Source organism: Misgurnus anguillicaudatus, chromosome 20 (assembly GCF_027580225.2).
Source record: "Misgurnus anguillicaudatus chromosome 20, ASM2758022v2, whole genome shotgun sequence".
Taxonomy (NCBI): Eukaryota; Metazoa; Chordata; class Actinopteri; order Cypriniformes; family Cobitidae; genus Misgurnus; species Misgurnus anguillicaudatus.
In genome coordinates, this window is record NC_073356.2 from 21,098,185 (window position 1) to 21,118,063 (window position 19,879).

The following is a 19,879-nucleotide window of genomic DNA, read 5'->3' on the forward strand; positions in this document are numbered from 1 at the left end:
GCCATGCAACCTTATATTTGTTATATTTATTTTTAACAGGCCAGTGCTTTGTAACAGTGATATTATTTTGCTGTTTTTCTTGATTAGTAGCAAACAGTTCAGGTGTTTCACTCACAGTATCGTATACAGTATAAGAATGAGATTAATATTCTAGATTAAAGGTGTAGCGGAGGATTTTCGCGAATTTTAGAAAAGAACCTCCTTCTTCACTGTTTTAAAAAATGCAATTGCGCAACACTCCTGATTGACAACTAGGAGGACCAATAGTCTTGATGATCCACCCGGAAAAAGAAAATCCTCCACAATACCTTTAACCTTGGATTATATTTTTTACTAAAGTAATTTTTTTAGATGTGAGTCATGACACATTTTTTCTAAGCGCGTTGTGTCAGTAGGAGTAGTCGATAATGCATCAGTTTCTGATTCCTAAAATTCCTGTCCAGTTGGTATAGTTCTGTTCATGTATTTTGCTTCTGGGATACTGTATCTTTATGCTAGACTCCGCTAAGTTACTGAAGTTGTCACTGTTAAGCACAACCTTCAGCAGGAACATTTTGGAAAAAGTTGACTTCGATAAAGATGTCAACATGCATGAACAGAGGACAGTATGGAGCTTATCGGCCGTGCACATTATTTGTTTGTGTAATGATTCATTATGTCCTCTCATATGCTTGTTTGTTAATTTGATAGCCAGTGACTATCAGAGGTGTTTAGGACTTGCTGTGCTTGTTTATTAACACTCTAGCAGTGGTCAGGATGTAACAGCAGTAGATGCATCATCATGTTTATGTTTTCTTCGGATGTTTTTTTCTGAAAATTAGCCTATTAACAAGTGGGTGAGGTAAGTGAAAGTGTGTGACGTCAGCCTCTGAATTACTCAGAGTCAGGTTGAATGTCTTTGTTAAATCATGACTAAATTGTGATGATTTGAAGGGCTGTTATTTTACATATAGTTTCCAAGCATCTGCTGAGCATCTTGAGTGGGGATGCGAATTCAGCAGTGTTTATGCTACCCTAGTATTGGGTCATTTAACAAGTCAGTTTATGTTAGGACAGCTGAATGGGGTGCAACAGAATGGAATGGAATACCAAATGTCAAAAGGTTTAACATTTTAACTTGACATTCTGCCTTAAAAATGTGGTTGGACAATGACATGATGGCCATGTGGCTGTCAGTAAGTATTTACCCTTAAATGCTAAAGTATTCCCTTTAAGTTCTGTTATGCATTGCTACAAAGTCCTTAGTTCCAATTCTTTAAAACATTAAGGGACCATAATAATAACTCCTTGAAGAACAATAGGGTCATATAAGGGGTCCCTTAAAGTCAAATATGAAAGCTGATTTTATAGTTATTTAAAAAGAGTAGGTAGAGAAGCGCATTTCATATGATCAAAATAATCCATCGGAGAAAAGTGATACACAGTTATTTGGAGAATAGTGGTTTGATTGTCAGTCAATCCAAAATGTTTCGGTATCACTCTCAGAAATAAAGGTACAAAAGTTGTCACTGGGACAGTACCCCTTTCAAAAGGTACTTCTTTGTACCCAAAGTGTGCATATTAGTACTTCAAAGATACATATTTGTACTTAAATGGTTCATATAAGGACCTTTTTTAAAGGGTACTAATCCATGTGTTTGTTAGAGTCCAAAAAAAGAGATTTCGAACTCATGTCATTGTTTACCTTGGGATTTGTACCTTTTGCATATCGTTACCATGTACTAATACACACTTACACACCAAAGGAAATATAAAATCGGACAGTAGTTGCTCCTTAAAAGATTTTGAATGGCTGTCAATGTTTTATTATTCATCAGCTGGAAAAGCAATCTGAAAGTGATCCCAGTGATATCGCTCCAAAATCTAAAAAAAAATGAATTTAATGGTAGGCCTTAAGTCAATACTCCAAGAGAGTGAGGTTATATTCAACAGCCACAGTCAGTAACAGCCTGTTTAATGGAATCCCAGTGTTGTTATGTGGATAGCGCTGCAGTTTGTTCATCAATTTCTCTACGGGGAGAAGTGATAAGATGTTTAATTGGATGTATTGAGATGGTGATCTATGGGGCGTTTAAAGAGGCAGCTATCGATATGACTCCAGGCGAGTGCTGACAGGAATTTCAGAAGCAACATGCATCGTATCTGAGATCGGGAAGTCAGGGAAGACCTATGGGAAATATCACTGTGTGAAATGTCAGTCGCTGGATTTTTTACTGTTTAAGTGAAACTGAAAAGGTGCTATCTGTTCCCTTTAAGGTTGAAATTCTATGATCTTATGATAGGACAATTTCAGATCCACATTCCCCTGTGCCCTGTTAAACGTGAACATTTTAAAGAGAATTCGGTGTCCTGTTCATAAGGAATTTGTCAATGTATAGATTGCTGGTGTTCATGTGCTTGTCAGTTTTGCTTGCTAACTGACCTTCAAAATTTTAAATAGATTTTTTAGAACCATTTACCTTAAAGGCCACCTATTTTTCAAAATCCACTTTTACAAGGTGTATGGACTTAAATGTGAACACAACCACCCTACAATGAAAAAATACATCCACTTCTTTTTTAATCCCCATTAAACCAATGCAATGTGATGTCACACTGCTGAAGCCCTGCCCACTGCCGCTGACATACAGTCACATATTACTATAATTTCTTACCTCAGTGAGTTGTACGCTGTCAGTTATTTTCTCAGCGCTTCTCAGTGAAATCAGATCTATTTTAACTGAAAGCGCTTACTGTCTATCTGTCTATTTTAAAGGGACACTCCACTTTAAAAAAAAAAGCGTATTTTTGCGTACATTTGATTTTTACCGTTTTGGAATCCATTCAGCTGATCTCTGGGTCTGGCGCTAGCACTTATAGCATAGCTTAGCATAATCCGTTGAATTTTATTAGACCATTAGCATCGGGCCCAAAAATAGCCAAAGAGTTTCGATATTTTTCCTGTTTAAAACTTGACTCTTCTGTTGTTACATCGTGTAATAAGACCGATGGAAAATTAAAAGTTGCGATTTTCTAGGCAGATATGGCTAAGAACTATACTTTCATTCTGGCGTAATTCTGGCGTAATAAGGACTTTGCTGCCGTAACATGGCAGCAGCAGGTGCAATGATATTACGCAGGGGCTGAAAATAGTCCCCTGCTATTGAAAGTAACCAAGGGGACTATTTTCGGGAAGTGTGTAATATCACTACGCCTGCCATGATTATTACCCAGAATGAGAGTATAGTTCTCAGCCATACCGGCCTTGAAAATTTTAGTACACATTTTAGTGCACGTCTTAGTACACGATGTTAACACAGAAAAGTCAAGTTTTAAATAGGAAAAATATCACTAAACTCTTTGGTAATTTTTTAGCGCTATGCTAATGGTCTAATCAGATTTAATGAATTATGCTAAGCTATACTAAAAGTGGTACCGCCAGACCCGGAGATCAGCTGAATGGATTCCAAAAGGGTAAATCAAATGTTTAACTCTAGGGGAGCTGGAAAATTAGCATATTTTTTAAAAAGGCGAGGAGTTTAGTAGCTCATTTCCATTTAAGTGTACACAGACGAAAGCAGCACATGTTTGCTCTCACCCAAATAGTGGCGTTTTGGCCATGCTATAAAAATGATCTGTGCGCTGAAATTTCACAGACACATTCTGGGCAGTCCTGAGACTTCTATTACATCTTGTAAAAATTTGCATAATATGCACCCTTTAATGATTTTTACCTAAGTAAAGTTTTTGCACCAAAATCAAATAGCGTTTTATGAACAATTTTCACCTTTGAGTCTTAAGAATGAAACTTTATCTTTCTTCGTTGAATCATGTGCCCCTCAAACCCTTATTTGGTTTACAGACATTCGCGGTAAACATGTTCTGGATATTAAAGTTACTTTGAGACGTTTCGAAATAATTGCTTTCTTGGTCTCTGATTAGTTAAGTGATTTATTTCAGCGCTTATCGCTGTCAGTAATGGACACTTCACTTGTCAAATGCAAGACTTCAGAGTTAATTGCTGAGAAACCTAAGCCACAGAAGAGCCCACCAGCATTGTTTTACAGCCCAGCGTGGAGAGCTTTTTCAAACACTGCCCACAAATCCAGCCACATCCTTTAAATATCACCACCCCCATGCTATTATTGATCGTGTTTTATGTGTAAAAAATTTTTAAACATGAAAATATTTGCTTTGTTTCTTTGTCTTTTGTCCCAGCGTGTTCTGGGATAATGGTGTGGTAATGATAAGAGACAGTTTGAATTGAAATGTTTTTATTGTGCCACGTATCCTGTTGCGAAAGCTCATTAAAATGTGATTTCGCAAGGCCTCCCCAAAGGACAAGGCAATGCTCGACAAGACGCCATGCTTTAAGAGAATCTGATGTAATTGATGGACTTCATTTGACTATGGGGTTCCTCTGAGCTGCCCGAAGGAAAAGGGGGTCCCACATTGAGTCAGAGCCCATCGTGATGGATGGAGGCAGACTAGAAAGCCACAAAATACTCCCATCAGCCTTCTCAAGATTTTAAAACTCCTCCAAAGGAAAGGTTGCATTGTTATCTGCACCCCTTTCTGGGCTTCTGCCATGACAGAAAAACATTGATGCTAATTAAAAAGGCTCATGCTTCTGCACTCCAGTAGGGTTAGATGATTTAAGGGGTTGTTCCTAAACCTAGAATCATGCATCAAGGCAAAATGAGAGCGTTTATGAGAATGAATTAGAACAAACTGCAGGAACACCTCCCTAAGTAGAATAAAAGCGCACAGGATGGAAAAGTTTTATGCATTCTGTCTAATGTTTCACCAACAATGGCCCAGCAAAGGCACCGGGCAGGTTTTTGTCAAGATGATTTCCGTGTGAAATAAAATGTGGTCATTTTTAATTGTTGGTTCGTGATTTTGCTTTGCCACTGGGAAAGTAGCTCCTGGTATATTTCTAAAAGCCTCAGACAAATGTTGTTTTTAGCACTTTAATAGGAATGAGTAATCATTCTATAGTTGGCTAGTTTATCTGGATGTTTTTAAACATTTTTAGAGTTAGAAGTTAGAGACTCAAAGGCACAATATGTAGGATTTTACCCCTAGAGGTCACAGTTTCAAAACAATAACAAAGGAGAAGCTTAATGAGCTCATGAAGAAGAGTGCTAAGATGAGAAATGTTGGTAACACTTTATTATAATGTTCATGATTTAACATTAGTTAATGTATTAACTAACATGAACAAACCATATTCCTCATCTACTTTGTACTTCGTGATCAACAAACAAAACAAAATTATACTTTAATTGCATTGATAAACCTGTGATGGTTTTCTGTGACGGGAAAGAAACGTAAGCCATCAACATCTAATAATTTACGCGAGAGGCACTCGGGTGCTTGTTCTCCCGACAGTATCAAGCTTCTCATGCTTAAACATTGACCCGAGGGGATCTTATGAAAAACTTTACATTATTTTACTCAAAGTCAACGAAAATCGAGCAGGACCAAAACATTTTACAGCTGATCACTGTGAAAAATGCTAAGCGACGACATCAAGTATAACCGCAGCAATGACAGTGTTCTTAATATGACAAAGTAAGTGTTTTTATTAATGCCATTAATGTTTATTTTTTTAATCAGTGTGTACAACTGTTCAACTAAATGAATATAAAATGGCAAAGATGGATGCACATTTGATTGAATAGATTTCTAGCATTTTGACAAAAACAACTCATGGATTTATTGCATTTTGTGGATAAAAATAATTTGTTTTTATAATAAATCTTTGAAAATCAAGTTATGGATTTGAATTTTTTATGTTTTTATAACCTAAAGATGCTATGTGAATGTTTGTAACAGAAAATAGTGGTTTTCATCTTGTCACTTTCTTGGTATAGAAAACACGTTTTTACAGAAATTTGTCAAAATGGATGTATTGCGTTTTGGAACCAAACTCTTCATATCATACTGTGCAAGTGAAGAGTTTGGTTCCAAACCGCATGAAATTCATTTTGACTAATTTTGGTAAAAATGTGTTTTCCTTACCAAGAAAGTGACAAGATTAGAACCACTATTTTCTGTTACAAATTTTTACATAGCATCTTTAGGTTATAATAACATTAAAAATCCAAATCTATAATTTGATTTTCGAAGATTTATTATAAGTTTTTTTTTTCAAAATGCAATAAATCTATTGAATCAATATATAAATGGGCATTCATCTTTACCATGTTATATTCATTTAGTTGACTAGTGGTATACACTAACATTAATGGTATTAATCAAAACACTTACTTTGTCATAATAAGATTGCTGCTGTCATCCTTGGGACGTCGACGCTGAACTTTTTTGACAGCGATCAGCTGTAAAATGTTTTGGTCCTGCCCGATTTTCGTTGGGTTTGAGTAAAATAATGAAAAGTTTTTCATAAGATCTCCTGGGGTCAATGTGTTAGCATGACAGAAGCTTGTCGTGTGAGAACAAGCAACAGCCGGCATTTTTCCTTTGCCTCTCGTGTAAATTATTCGATTTTGATGGCTTATGTTTCTTCCCCGCCACAGAAAACCACCACAGGTTTATCTATGCCATTAAAATTACTATTTTGCTTTTGTTTGTTGATCACGAAGTACAAAGTAGATGAAGAAAACTAGGATTCTATGTGTATTCAACGCACCGCCATTGTTGTTTACAATGCGTGAAATGGTGCGCTGTGATTGGTTAAGCGGATTTATTGCATTCTGCAGAGAAAGGAGGACTGGCATTTGTCATGGTTTGGGAATAACACAGTGGATATCGGATTTTGCGTAAAATGAAGAATTTACTTTTTAATACTTTAATACTATTATTTTTTATTGCATTTATTGCGTTTTGGAACCAAACTCTTCAAGTGGTCTTTTTCAGATATTTTATTACAAAAATCTTGGCTTTAACTTTTCGAAGTGGGTTTTATCAAGCTGGTCCAGGATGTTGAAGCTCTTTATTCTTTCCCTTTTAAAGCTCCACCAAAACACATTTTTACAGCACCCTGGGCTTTTTCAGCTGTCCAAGACAAACAACAATCCACTCTTGGTAAAACTACACAGTACGTGTGTGATTTTTAAATGTCAATGTAATTTTTTAACCATAGGCAAAAATGTCATTGTCTGTCTCCAAGTCTGTTTTTCTGTTGTTTAGTGCTACCTCCACGATCCATTTCTCTCAATCAAAAAGCTGCTGTTCCTCTGGCACATTGCTGTATAATGTGCTTGGTGGTTTGTTGTGTCAAACAGAGGACAATGGCAACCTGGGCTGCTCAATTGACTGAAAATGTTTTTCCCAAATCTGCTTAACAATTCCTGTTGTAGCTGAACTATCAAAACTCTCTCTGTCTTTCCTCAGTGAGTTGAATTCCAAGCTGCAAGACACCTTGGAGCAAATAGAGGTATGTCACTTTCAAATTTAAGTTTTTGGACTTGTATGGCAGCCTTTTCTCAGTATGGCATCTAATCTATGCACAAGATCACCCTGTTTCCTTTAAAAACGCTCACATGCAGATCACAGATTAAACAACAGCAGTTGCCCTTTCCCAGTACTTCAGCATTATATGAATTAAAACAGATCAGATGCAACACTTGACCATGCGTTTATGTCTAACGGTGGCACCCATGGTGTCAGTCTGCCAACATCTAGTCCCTCAGGCCCCTGGGCAGATGGACTGTGTTTTATTAAATAAATTCCTGCCTTTCAGGATTTGGTGGATGTTTTTAAGTTTATAGTACCACGCTTTTCCCAGTGGTGATGCCTGTATGTGGCATCTACACTTATGCAGAGACTTCTGTAATTGGATGGCACCCAGCTTTGCACACAACTCCTCTACTCATTGACTACTCCCTCACCCTCTCCTTTCATGTTTCTCTCTTCATATCTGCTTTCTCCCTCCCCTACCCATTTTTTTTATCTTGTTGGCTCTCTCATCTCGGTTATTAGCGGATAACACGGCCACAGGGCCGCAATTACAGCGATTCACAACGTGCTTCTATTTCTGTAGCGGCGCGTGCACTCCATTTCATTATGAATGGGAAGGCTTATCTTTACCTTTAAATGAAGCTGTCGATTTGTCAGTTAAACCTGTGATTGCAATCCCCCCATTCTTTGGGTAATCGCACATTTGCAAGTCTTTTTTCCTGTGGGTGTTTTTGACATACAGACCTTATTATGACCGTGAGCTTTTGCTGACCATGTTCATTTCACATGTTCCCATGCAGGAACAACTAGATGTGGCTCTGTCCAAAACTTGCAAGCACTTTGATGTTTCTCACTACACCAAAGTTCAACTGGCATATAAGCTTCTAGGCAAGACACAGGTGAGTCACTGTAATTTTAAACCCAACCTCTTCCCTTCTTGAGCTGCACGGTTATTACAAATTTATAACTGATGATTGATTATTTCCCATTGATATTGTCATCAAATTTTGATGATTGCATTTATATTAAAAACAGATTTTTGTCAGTTGTGTGGGATATGTTTTATATGAGCTACACATCTGTCTTACCCTCTTCTTCAACAGCCTTCACCCCCACCCCCAAAATCAGAAGACCATTAATACCTGTGCAATAATATTGACAGAAATGCAATATAATATACTTATACTACGGGTCCGTTGAATGCTTGAATCTGATTGGCTGATGAACGTTCTGAGGTGTGCAATTATTTTCTGGGAAACGCACGGCAAATGAAGTTCCAGGCAGCTCTCTTGACCGCATTACAGTTCCATATTACTTCGCATAGTTAATTGTAATAACGGACTAACAAAAACAACATGACAGACGATTTTCCGAGGCAATAACAGCACTGTTTAGAGATGTATAGAGGTAGCCTCATTCAAACAATCTCTCTCGCTCGCCCTCTCTCTCTCTCTCTCTCTCTCTTTCTAATAACTTAATTATTAGCTTTAAAATGACATTTTGGAACAAACAAAAGAGCCGCTGGATGAGACGTACTCACAATAGCGATTTAAGTACAAAAACTGGACAAATCCCTTTACGTATGTCATTTGATCGATGTCTTGAGGTGTGGTAACCGTAGTATAAGCGGAATAATTGACTTTGGGCTGTTGAATTATTGAAAAATAATGCACACCTGAGGTGTAATGGCCACTCCGCTTTGTGTCGTGTCCACATCACCACCTCGGGTGTGCATTATTTTCTAATAATTCAACGTCGCCCGTCGTCAATTATTCCTTACGTAACTATATTATCATTGTTGCGTAAAGACCGTACAAAATGTACTGTATTGTTTTAATTAAAGGGGCAATAAGTAAGATTTACCCCCATCTAGTGGTGAAATTGTATTTTGCATTCAAATGAATAGTGCTCTCTAGAGCCTCGCTTTTTTCAAATGCGTGTTGCAACTACGGTAGCCATTTTCTGAAAGAAAACGCGTTGTGGAAACGCGTTGGTAGGCTCGTGCTTTTTGTCTCTCTCTGCTATTATAGTTTATCAATACGGCAGAACGACATGGAAGCCTCCTTGGACTTACCCGTTCAATGTAAGTTAAGAGAAGAAATTCTAAGCTTACAAAGAAAAGTCAGATCACTGGCAGAGGTCATTTGACACCAATGAGGACATATTTATGAATAAAGACATTGATTTTGATTAATAAAACACTTAAAACCCTACTTACTGTCTCTTTAACTTAGAATGAGCCGTTTTTATGTATGTATACTGTGCGTCCGCATACATGGAAGTCATGTTTCTACAGTAGCCCAAAATGGACAAACTGTTTTATAGATAGCGTTTTGTTACTACGTTGTCTTAGATGATGACATATGACATGTTAGTCTTGAACTGAACCGTTGGTTGTAATTTACCGTCTCACCCCTAGATGTCACTAAAAGTCTCATATTGCACCTTTAAGGGAAGTTTGCTTAAAGGAAGTCAAGCTGAAAGCAAAATCCAGGAAAAATTTCTCTATTGTTAACTGTATTATCAGCAGACTTCTGCCCCTGCCAGGGTTTTCCTTCTCTATCGCCTTACAAAAAGATGTGCTTGTGGTATTTCACACTGCCATTGTTGATCTGTCATTGAGCCACAGAATTAAAGACCTGCTTTTTACAGGATTTAATATAAGGCATGGATGGTTGCATAGGCTGGTGAGAAATCCCAGAGAATGGGAAGAAAAGCATGTGGAAAACACTGTAACCTCCTTTGAATAGGGATCTCCTAGTGTCAGCTTTAGCTGTCATAGCTATTGTTCTGTACTCATGTCCTATTTGTGAAAATACCTGAAACGTAAAATGTGATGTAATTTTAATGTTAATATGCATGTCTTTCTTTGTGCATACTGTGTACTGTATGTGTGTGTGGTCCTTACTGTCTGTTTGTAGGTATGCAAGTGTGTGTCCCTTGCTTCATCTTAAAAAGCCTTCCAATGTCATTTTGATCATCATAGCCTTTTGAGTAGATTAGCATCTGCCCTGCATTTATTTATTCATTCATACATTCACTCGCTCACACACACACACACACACACACACACACACACACACACACACACACACACACAGAGAGAGAGAGAGAGAGAGAGCAGGATTAACACACGTCAGGCACCACATGCAACTACTGTAAAATTTGAATTTTCAGGTGCTACCACTAACCAGCTGCTACAAACATTGCTAAATTAACAGGGCCTAATGGTTAGAGTTAAGGTGCTTCACATTACAAGTGACTTTGTTGCTGTTTGTCGCTCATCTCTTTCAAATAGGTCGTTAGGGGGCGTGTCTAAATCTGGTTGTCATAAACAAATGAGTAACGTCCACTCCAGTAATTGACGAGAGATGGATGACATGAACTCCACTGCTTCGTTCTCATTGGTAGTCGCTCCAGAAAGTCGCTCATCTTTTGCATAAAGTTAAACTTTTCTCAACCTTGTCGCACGACTGGACACGCCAATGGTCACTGTTGCTCGTGTCGCCGGAGGTCGCCAAGCTTCCATTGAAATCAGTGAGATCGCGTCGCTCTGCTACTGCTAATCCCTGCTAATGTGAATGCAGCTTGAGGCTTATAACCCGAAGGGGCAATGGGTTAAATGCAGATGTCACATTTCGAGAAATGGACATTTCGTGACTCTTACTTTACTTGACATTAACCTAAAAGTGAGGAAACCTAGTTTGCAGGTGTCTTAGGCCAGTAACCACAGGTGTAGTTCATTACATTTACAGAAGGTGTCCTAATACTTTGGTATCTATCTTGAACAATATATTAGTTGGTGTATCATATTTATTATAAAGTTTTATTTAGTTTTTAAATTTTTTTGTTTAAAGTGTACATATATTATCATTCTTTATGCCACTTGGATTGATGTTTTATTATATGATTTAAAGGTCCTGTTTTTCCTGATCCCATTTTTCAAACTTTAGTTAGTGTGTAATGTCAATATTAGAGTTTTTGGCTAAACCCCGCCCACAGGAATACGTCAGTCACGAGCTAAGCTTAAACGGCTCTGGCTAAGCAAACTGCTGTCGAATCACAACTAGGGATGGGACGATTACCGGTTTCACGATTAACCATGATAAAATGTCCTGACGGTTAGTATTATCGTTTAAAATTTAATTATTATTACAGCCGTCTTTGATTACCGTGATTTTGAAAACTTGCGGTAAATCCTGTCCAGCCAGAATCAGTTTGACGAAGGCGTGCACATGAAACATTTAAGGGATAATGTATTGTATTCATTCACGGTTAACTTATTAGACAGATTTTTTTTTACCACAGAAATAATTTCAGGGACATGAAATATTAAATTATGATTTTCAAAAATAAAACTTGTTCAGTGTGTGTACCAGTTCTTTTTGAACATTTCCATCTCATTTTAACAAAACCATATTGATAACCGTGATAACTTTGGTCACTATAATCATGATATGAAATTTTCATACCGTCCCATCCCTAATCACAAAACACTAAACAAACTGCACAATCAGAACTCTTTACGTATTCCTGAAGGAGGGACTTCATAGAAAAATAAAGACATCAGCTTGTTTTTAGGACAGTGAAAACAGCTCCATAGAGATAAGTATAAGAAAATGCTGCTTTTTTACAAACAAAACATCATAGATATGTACACTAGATGTCACCTTGGCTACGGCAGTTCATTGGAACGAATGCGTCAAATAGAGCCGCCATCTTGAAACTTTTGAAAATCTACTTTTTCTAACTATAATGCATAGTGCTAGTAGGCCTAACATCCATATGCAGCACAAATGTCCGGCATCGTCCATGAATTCGAAGTACAGGCGGAGATAGCAGCGTTACCTATGACAAGACCCCTGTTCCAAGATGGTAGCGGTTTTGACGCATGCTTAGAACCCCAAGGCGACATCTAGTGTACATATCTATGACAAAACATGAACACATGTTATATTGCCTAGCATAAACACAATCATAGCTTCAAAAACACAGGAAAAGGGGACCTTAAAAGACATTCAGTGTCAAAATACATATAGGATCACTTTAAGCTAACACAACAAAGTACAATGTTAATTTTGGATCCTGGACACGCTTAATTTATTTACTGTACAGTCTTCGTTAAAACTACAGCCATTTGATCAGTAGTTACTTATTAAGTGTTTTAGTTGGTCAACACATAATTACCGAATGTTTACTGACTCCCAAGATTCATGTATAACCCCTGGAAAGAGTTGTGATTTTTAAGAGTCTGTCCTCTGGAGATGCCCTGAGAGCTGAAGGGATCATTAGGTGATTCATGGGACTTAAATTGGATGCTAATGTTAAAATCCATGCAGGGAGCAATTTGCAAAAACAAGCTTTTAGGGGCTAAAACCACTTTTAAAAGTTTCTTTTTGAAAGTCACTGTGAACCTTGATGCTTCACCGTGCTTTTAGCTAGATGTTTGTTTGTTGATCGACCTGCTTCAAAGATTTCGTCAAATGCGAACCTTGTTTTGGTATTTACGTCATTCGTAAAAACATTTTTTGTGCTTTTCTTTCTGTTTTTTTCCGCAATTAACCTAATGACTGTGCTGCTAATTCTCATTCTTTTCATCTTTTTTTGTTTTTTTACGTTCATCTAATGGATGTAATTGCTCGTTTTTCTCGGCACGACTAATTTCCTTTGCGTTTTCCTTTTAGCTGTATTATAGCTGTTTGTTGTTGTGTTCAACAAGTTCTTTTCTTATAGGGCAGTTACAGAAAAGTAAGATACCTTCATCAGTTCCATTGTGCATTAAAAACGTTGATTGTTTCCAGCGACCATCATTTAAATGCATTGACCTGCAGGAGAATAGCAAATATGTTGCCGTTTCCATTTAACTCGGCAGAAGCTTAGAGATATCCGCTCAAGGTTGAGAAAAGATAAAGATAAAGGGAAGAATCGTAATTAAGTTGTATCAAAGCTTATTCATTCCCCGCCGGGGCCGTACTGATCTTCGCTGTGGTGTTCAGTAATGATTCATCTCCTCTGAGAGTGTGAGCTGAGCCCACTATTACCCAGGGTTTTACCTTCAAACAGATCTACCCCTGAGACCCATCGGATGCCTAGCTGTAAAGGGCCACAAGTTGTTAATGGGGCTTCTAATAGACTTATAGGGTATTTTTTAGAGCTGTTTTTGGCTACTTTGAGCATTAGCAGGCACTACAAGTTCTTTAGAGCAAGGCTAAAGTTAAAGGTGAATTGTGTAACTTTTCTTGACAGAAATGTTCTCACTTTCTCCCCAGACGGCCATGGACCAGTTGCACATGCACTTCACGCAAGCCATCCACAACACCGTCTTCCAGGTGGTTCTGGGATACGTGGAGCTGTGTGCTGGGAATGCCGACACCAAGTTTCAGAAGATGCAGTACAGGGATCTTTGCACGGTATGCCCAGTCCCCATCCATACACAAACACATATATCCTGGACAATCATATAAGTGCAATACACACACACACCTACTACCTGTGTGAGGCAGGTACATTGTTCGAGCATGAAATCATTGCTTTTCCATTATTATTGTGCTCCAGACAGGCGTAAAATAGGTTATATTTCTCCGTTTGGAAAATGCGAATATTTGTCTAGCTGTAGTGAGAGCGCAGCGAACGGCAAGCAATCTCATTCATGAGCAAGTCATGAAGCAATTAATATCAGTTAGAAGGAGAGAATGGAGTTTCTGGCAGGCACCTCGCAGCAACTCTGCACGAAATGCTGTGAAATTTGCATTTGTATAGAAGCAACGAATTCTCAGATGTTAAACAAAAAAAGCATTCATCCGGTTTTGTATTGTATGTAATCACAAGTGGGAGATGAATGTAATTGTAAATAATAATATTATGCAATAGATAAAGCCCTACCTATCATTTTCTAGATAATGGTTTCTATATATACTGCTTTATGTCTGTCAGTGGCTGTTTAGCAGTTTTAAAATTAAAAATTTCTTACTGAAAAAAATCAGTTACTCTCTACTAAAGGCTTGTTTACACCAAAAATGTTAATTAAAAGGTTACTACAATCATAACTATATGTGACCTATATGGGACCAAAAAACCAATCATAAGTAGCACAGGTATATTTGTAGCAATAGCCAAAAATACTTTGCATGGGTCAAAGTTGTTATTTATGCCAAAAATCATTTAAAGGATACAAAATCTGCCTTTTCCACGTTTACGTGTTAAAATGCTTCAATCAACCTAGAAAATAGGGATGCACTGAATATTCGGCCACCGGAAATTTTCAAAAGACTTTTATCACCAAAACAATACGGCCGAAATGTTGTGATGACGCAAACAAAAACCGCGACCTGCATGTGCTTGTCTGAAGCAGCATGTCTGCGGTGCAGATGTATTTTAGTATCCCTGTGTCTCAATTCGTTCCCTAGCTCCCGAGGTCGTGAATCAGTATATCGTGTATGCAGGCTCGGCAACTGATAAGGACAAATTTTTAAACAGTACATTGTGAAAACGCTGTCATTATTCTCTTACATATCTGTGCATAACATTTGAGGAATATAATACAATTTTAAATATAATTTTTTTACAATTTTAAATAAATATTATTAGAAAATCGCTTTGTTACTTTCATCCCGCGCTGCTTTCGCCCCCGTTCTCCCCTACACATGAGTGGGGTCAAGTTAAACATTTTAGTTAGAATTTTATTTTATACTGTGCACTATATGTGCTAAATAAATATTTGCATAATTTGTAATTGATTTATTCTTTGAAAAACTTGAATATTAATTTATGCAATTGCAATGCCTTGATTTAAGTTAAGTAACGTTAGTACACAGTCATAGCGATAAATGCAATGGTACTAATATTTGGCATACTTTTTTGGGTGTTTCGGTTTTCGGCCTTGGTTTTCGGTTTCGGCCAAACATTTTCATTTCAGTGAAACTACTAGAAAATGTGATAAAGCATTTATTATTATTATTTTTTTTTTACGTAGTACTTTATTTCATTAATACTTATTTATTTTAAATTCTATTTTATGTATATGAATGTGTACTTACAGGTCTTTGCTGTTTATATCCTATATTGTGTCTTTCAAGTCCTGAGTACAATGGGATGGGTGAGGGAAGGGGGGAGGGAATAGGGATAATAATGGTCTAAAACTTTCTATTTGTAACTTTGCAAAATGTTCTATATGCTTTGTCAAAACCAATAAACACTGAATTACAAAATGTGATAAAGCAACAACCCAGTTTACCAACATTAGTTTTAGTAAACCATTTTCTGCAAGCATGTGAAAAAAAAGGTCATTGAAATATCTCCCTTGTGATGTCAGAAGGGGATAATACCGCCCCTTCATCTGCACTATCCAACCGCGGCATTGCCATTTAGTGCAGAGATCAGCTCATTTGCATTTAAAGGACACACCCAAAAATGGCTTACTTTCACTCACTTTCAAAGTGGCAATTTTGACAAGCTAAAATAAATTATCTATATGGTATTTTGGGCTAAAACTTCACATATGTACTTTGGATATACCAAAGATTTAAAAAAGTCCCCTTTAAGTAAAGATCATGTTACATGAAGATATTTTGTAAATTTCCTATCATAAATATATAAAAATGTATTTATCATTAGTAATATGTGTGGCTAAGGGCCTCATTTGGATAAAATTGATATGCGCATTGTTTCCAAAGCATGCTGCTGGTGTTTATAGAGTTTTTCCTACAACCTACTATTGGCACAAAGCTCAGATATTTGGCAGAGATGCTTTAGCACCTGGTCTTACTATTTTCGAGTGTCTGAAGGGAGTATTGTTACTATCTGTTGAGTTAAATCACGCCCCTTATGTTCAAGTTCAGATGGTATGATCAACAGATGTTAGAGGTGAAACGTGCTGGACAGTAATGCCACATATTTGGGCGATTCAGATTATTTTGCATCTTGCCTTATGTTTGTGTTCTGGGGTCTCTTGGTTTTAAGGATGTAATGTTGACACTGTATTGTTTTGTGTATATTTGCACAAAAAATTGTATGGCTAAGAGTTACCGCAGTCTGAGTTTTGATTGTCATTGTCTGAAGATTGCTATGCTAAAAATGACATCTGTGTTTTCTCAGCAGAGCTGCGTGCTGGTTTTAGTTTTCATTTTGAATGTGCTGCCCTCAGAACCTCCAAGAGGAAAAGAAAATGAATAGTTGATCTGTATTTTGACATAAGTGAGGTTTTTGTCAATTTTTTTCTTCCGCTCGTCACGCAGCGTTGCGGAATTTGAATGCGAATTTGTCCTTCTCATCCTTCTAGGTCTCAATCACGCAATCTCTCCTATGCGTGCAATCGTAAACAGCGAGCGATATGCTAATGGCAATCACTTCAGCACTGAACTCTGAACTTCAGTGGGATTAAAATGCAGCGTAACTGAAATTCCCCATAGGTCACGTCTTCACGCAGAAGCGCGGCACATGAATTTTACATGAACGTGTCATTATTCTGTCTCTCGGCTCGGAGTCCTGACTGATGCTTCGAGAGCGGTAAATGAACGCGGTAGAAGCAGGAGTATGTGTTTATGCACATGAGCACATGGGATATAAGTTTAACCTTCTAAAAAAAGGTAAAAGAAAGGTGAAAAAAGGGATGCAGGGTGGTTAAGTGTCAATGTGTAGCATCAGTGTTGTTGAATAAGACTCTAAAGTGCTCTCGATGGGCTTTAGTGGATATTGACCTTGCAGCTGAACATGAGAGCGTGCCAAGCGCATGAGCACTGGTGTTATGACTCAAAACACTTGGATTATAGTGTTCAAATTCACCATTACTTTCTCATCTCTACAAAACATTGTTCACTGACACCTTCATGTGCTGTAGAGCATTATGCTTAGACTGTGATGTCTTCTGTCCTTGTTCAGCAGGATGTGAATTAAACTGTCAAGCTGTCATCTTCTGAGCTTCTAGTTTTTTAAACTGTCTGCTGTTGAGATATCATACCGTAAGGCAGTGCTTCTCAAAATATTCAGTGTGCACCCCCTCACGCCCCCACATTAAATGATGCAATATAGTGCTGCTGGTTGGTAGCTATATTTTTACAGAATTTAAAAAAATATTTTATAAAATGTCATAAAATACTGGCACCATCTCACCCCCACCCATTTAGAAAACCACTGCTCTAAGGTGTCTTAATACTATTTTTTGAGCACTTCGGATATACAATGCGTAATAATGTGGCAATTACTGTATATTTGAGGTTTTATACTCTGATGTAACTTAGACAAATTAATACATACCTATCACTTTTAATCTTTGTACAGCACCTCCTGAATGCGTTAGCATTTAGCCTAGCCCCATTCATTCCAATGGCTCCAAACAGGGATGAATTTAGAAGCCACCAAACATTTCAATGTTTTTCCTATTTAAAGACGAGTAAGTATGGTGGCACAAAATAAAACTGCTATTTTGCAAGTTCTCCCTCTTAGAAATCATGGAGGTGTCTGAAATTGTCATCTTAGGTGCATGTCCACTGTAAGAGACATAATCTAAAAAAATCCAGAAGTCACAATGTATGATTTTTTTAACTATTTATTTGTATGATACAGCTGTAACTAAGTATTAGAAAATAAAAGAAGCTAAACATGACTTTCAATCTCCCTCGGATTGGGGCTTCATGCAAGATCTCACCTCGTGGGGTCTCAGTGATCCTAAAAAAGGTGAGAAATCAGCCCAGAACTACACGGGAGGAGCTGGTCAATGACCTGAAAAGAGTTGGGACCACCGTTTCCAAGGTTACTGTTGGTAATACACTAAGACGTCATGGTTTGAAATCATGCATGGCACGAAAGGTTCCCCTGCTTAAACCAGCACATGTCCAGGCCCGTCTTAAATTTGCCAATGACCATTTGGATGATCCAGAGGAGTCATGGGAGAAAGTCATGTGGCCAGATGAGACCAAAAAAGAACTTTTTGGTCATAATTCCACTAAACGTGGTTGGAGGAAGAAGACTGATGAGTACCATCCCAAGAACACAATCCCTACTGTGGAGCATACTGTGGGGGTGGTAGCATAATGCTTTGGGGGTGTTTTTCTGCACATTGGACAGGGCGACTGCAGTGTATTAAGGAGAGGATGACCGGGGCCATGTATTGTGAGATTTTGGGGAATAACATCCTTCCATCAGTTAGAGCATTGAAGATGGGTCGAGGCTGGGTCTTCCAACATGACAATAACCCGAAACACACAGCCAGGATAACCAAGGAGTGGTTCTGTAAGAAGCATATCAAGATTCTAGCGTGGCCTAGCCAGTCTCCAGACCTAAACCCAATAGAGAATCTTTGGTGGGAGCTCAAACTTTGTGTTTCTCAGTGACAGGCCAGAAACCTGACTGATCTAGAGAAGATCTGTGTGGAGGAGTACCTCCTGCAGTGTGTGCAAACCTGGTGAAAAACTACAGGAAACGTTTGACCTCTGTTATTGCAAACAAAGGCTACTGTACTAAATATTAACATTGATTTTCTCAGGTGTTCAAATACTTATTTGCAGCTGTATCATACAAATAAATAGTAAAAAAAATCATACATTGTGATTTCTGGATTTTTTTTTTGGTTATGTCTCTCACAGTGGACATTAACCTGCGATGACAATTTCAGACACCTCCATGATTTGTAAGTGGGAGAACTTGCAAAATAGCAGGCTGTTCAAATACCTATTTTCCTCACTGTATTTTTAATTCATCTAAGTTGAAGTAAGAACATAGTAAAATATTAAAAACAGTGGTGTTTTCCTTTAATAATTGAGCTGTTTGATGATGAGTTAATTAGATATCATCTGAGCTGTCTAATTTTATAATTTGAGTTGTTGAGGTTTCATACTTTGAGCTGTTTAGCTTTGATCTTCTGAGCTGTCCAGCTCTCTAATACTTATAGCTCGCTTTCATCCTCTGGGTCTTAATGCGACATTTTGAGACGACATGGGGAGTTTTGTCAGTGGAATTTTGTTTGATTAATTCGGTCCATTAAGACAGCAGGGGGCTTCATTGATGTAGCTGGTGAAGAGAGCCACACGTACATTGGGATAAGATCTGTAAGAGCATTTGAGCGTGATTTTAATCTAAAGTAAGAATGAAAGTTACTTGCTGTAGTCGCACTAATGATGTAAGAATTATAGAAAAGTATTGGGCAGTAAAATTGACCAAACTTTAGCAGCAAGTTAAAGCGAACGTATATATTTATGCACTTTGCAGATGTTTTTTCCCAACGTGTGAATTTTCTGGGAATCAAACCCATGAATAAGACTTTCATATGAGCTGCTGCCAGGTACAGAGAAGTTGCCTATTAGATGCAGCGTTATGATTTAAGCTCAGGTCAGGGCATTTATATAAATCACTTTTCATTCCATTATACCGAAAATGAAAAATGTTTTGCTTAACACCGCTTCTCACTGTAGAGGGTGTCAGAAGTCGACTCTTGGCAAAAAAATAGTCTGAGTGATATTTGATGTTTAGTGAAGTGATTCCT

General features: G+C 37.7%; 1 protein-coding gene across 2 annotated transcripts in view; it reads left to right on the forward strand.

Moving 5' to 3' along the window:
- The window catches only part of vps50 (VPS50 EARP/GARPII complex subunit), a 162,791-nt gene that overhangs the window by 31,586 nt on the left and 111,326 nt on the right, over positions 1-19,879 (forward strand). For both annotated transcript variants that reach the window (XM_073858278.1, XM_073858279.1), the window contains exons 10-12: positions 7,339-7,381; positions 8,205-8,303; positions 13,674-13,814. In XM_073858278.1, the coding sequence (XP_073714379.1) occupies positions 7,339-7,381; positions 8,205-8,303; positions 13,674-13,814 (283 nt within the window). The remainder of the gene's footprint in view (positions 1-7,338; positions 7,382-8,204; positions 8,304-13,673; positions 13,815-19,879) is intronic.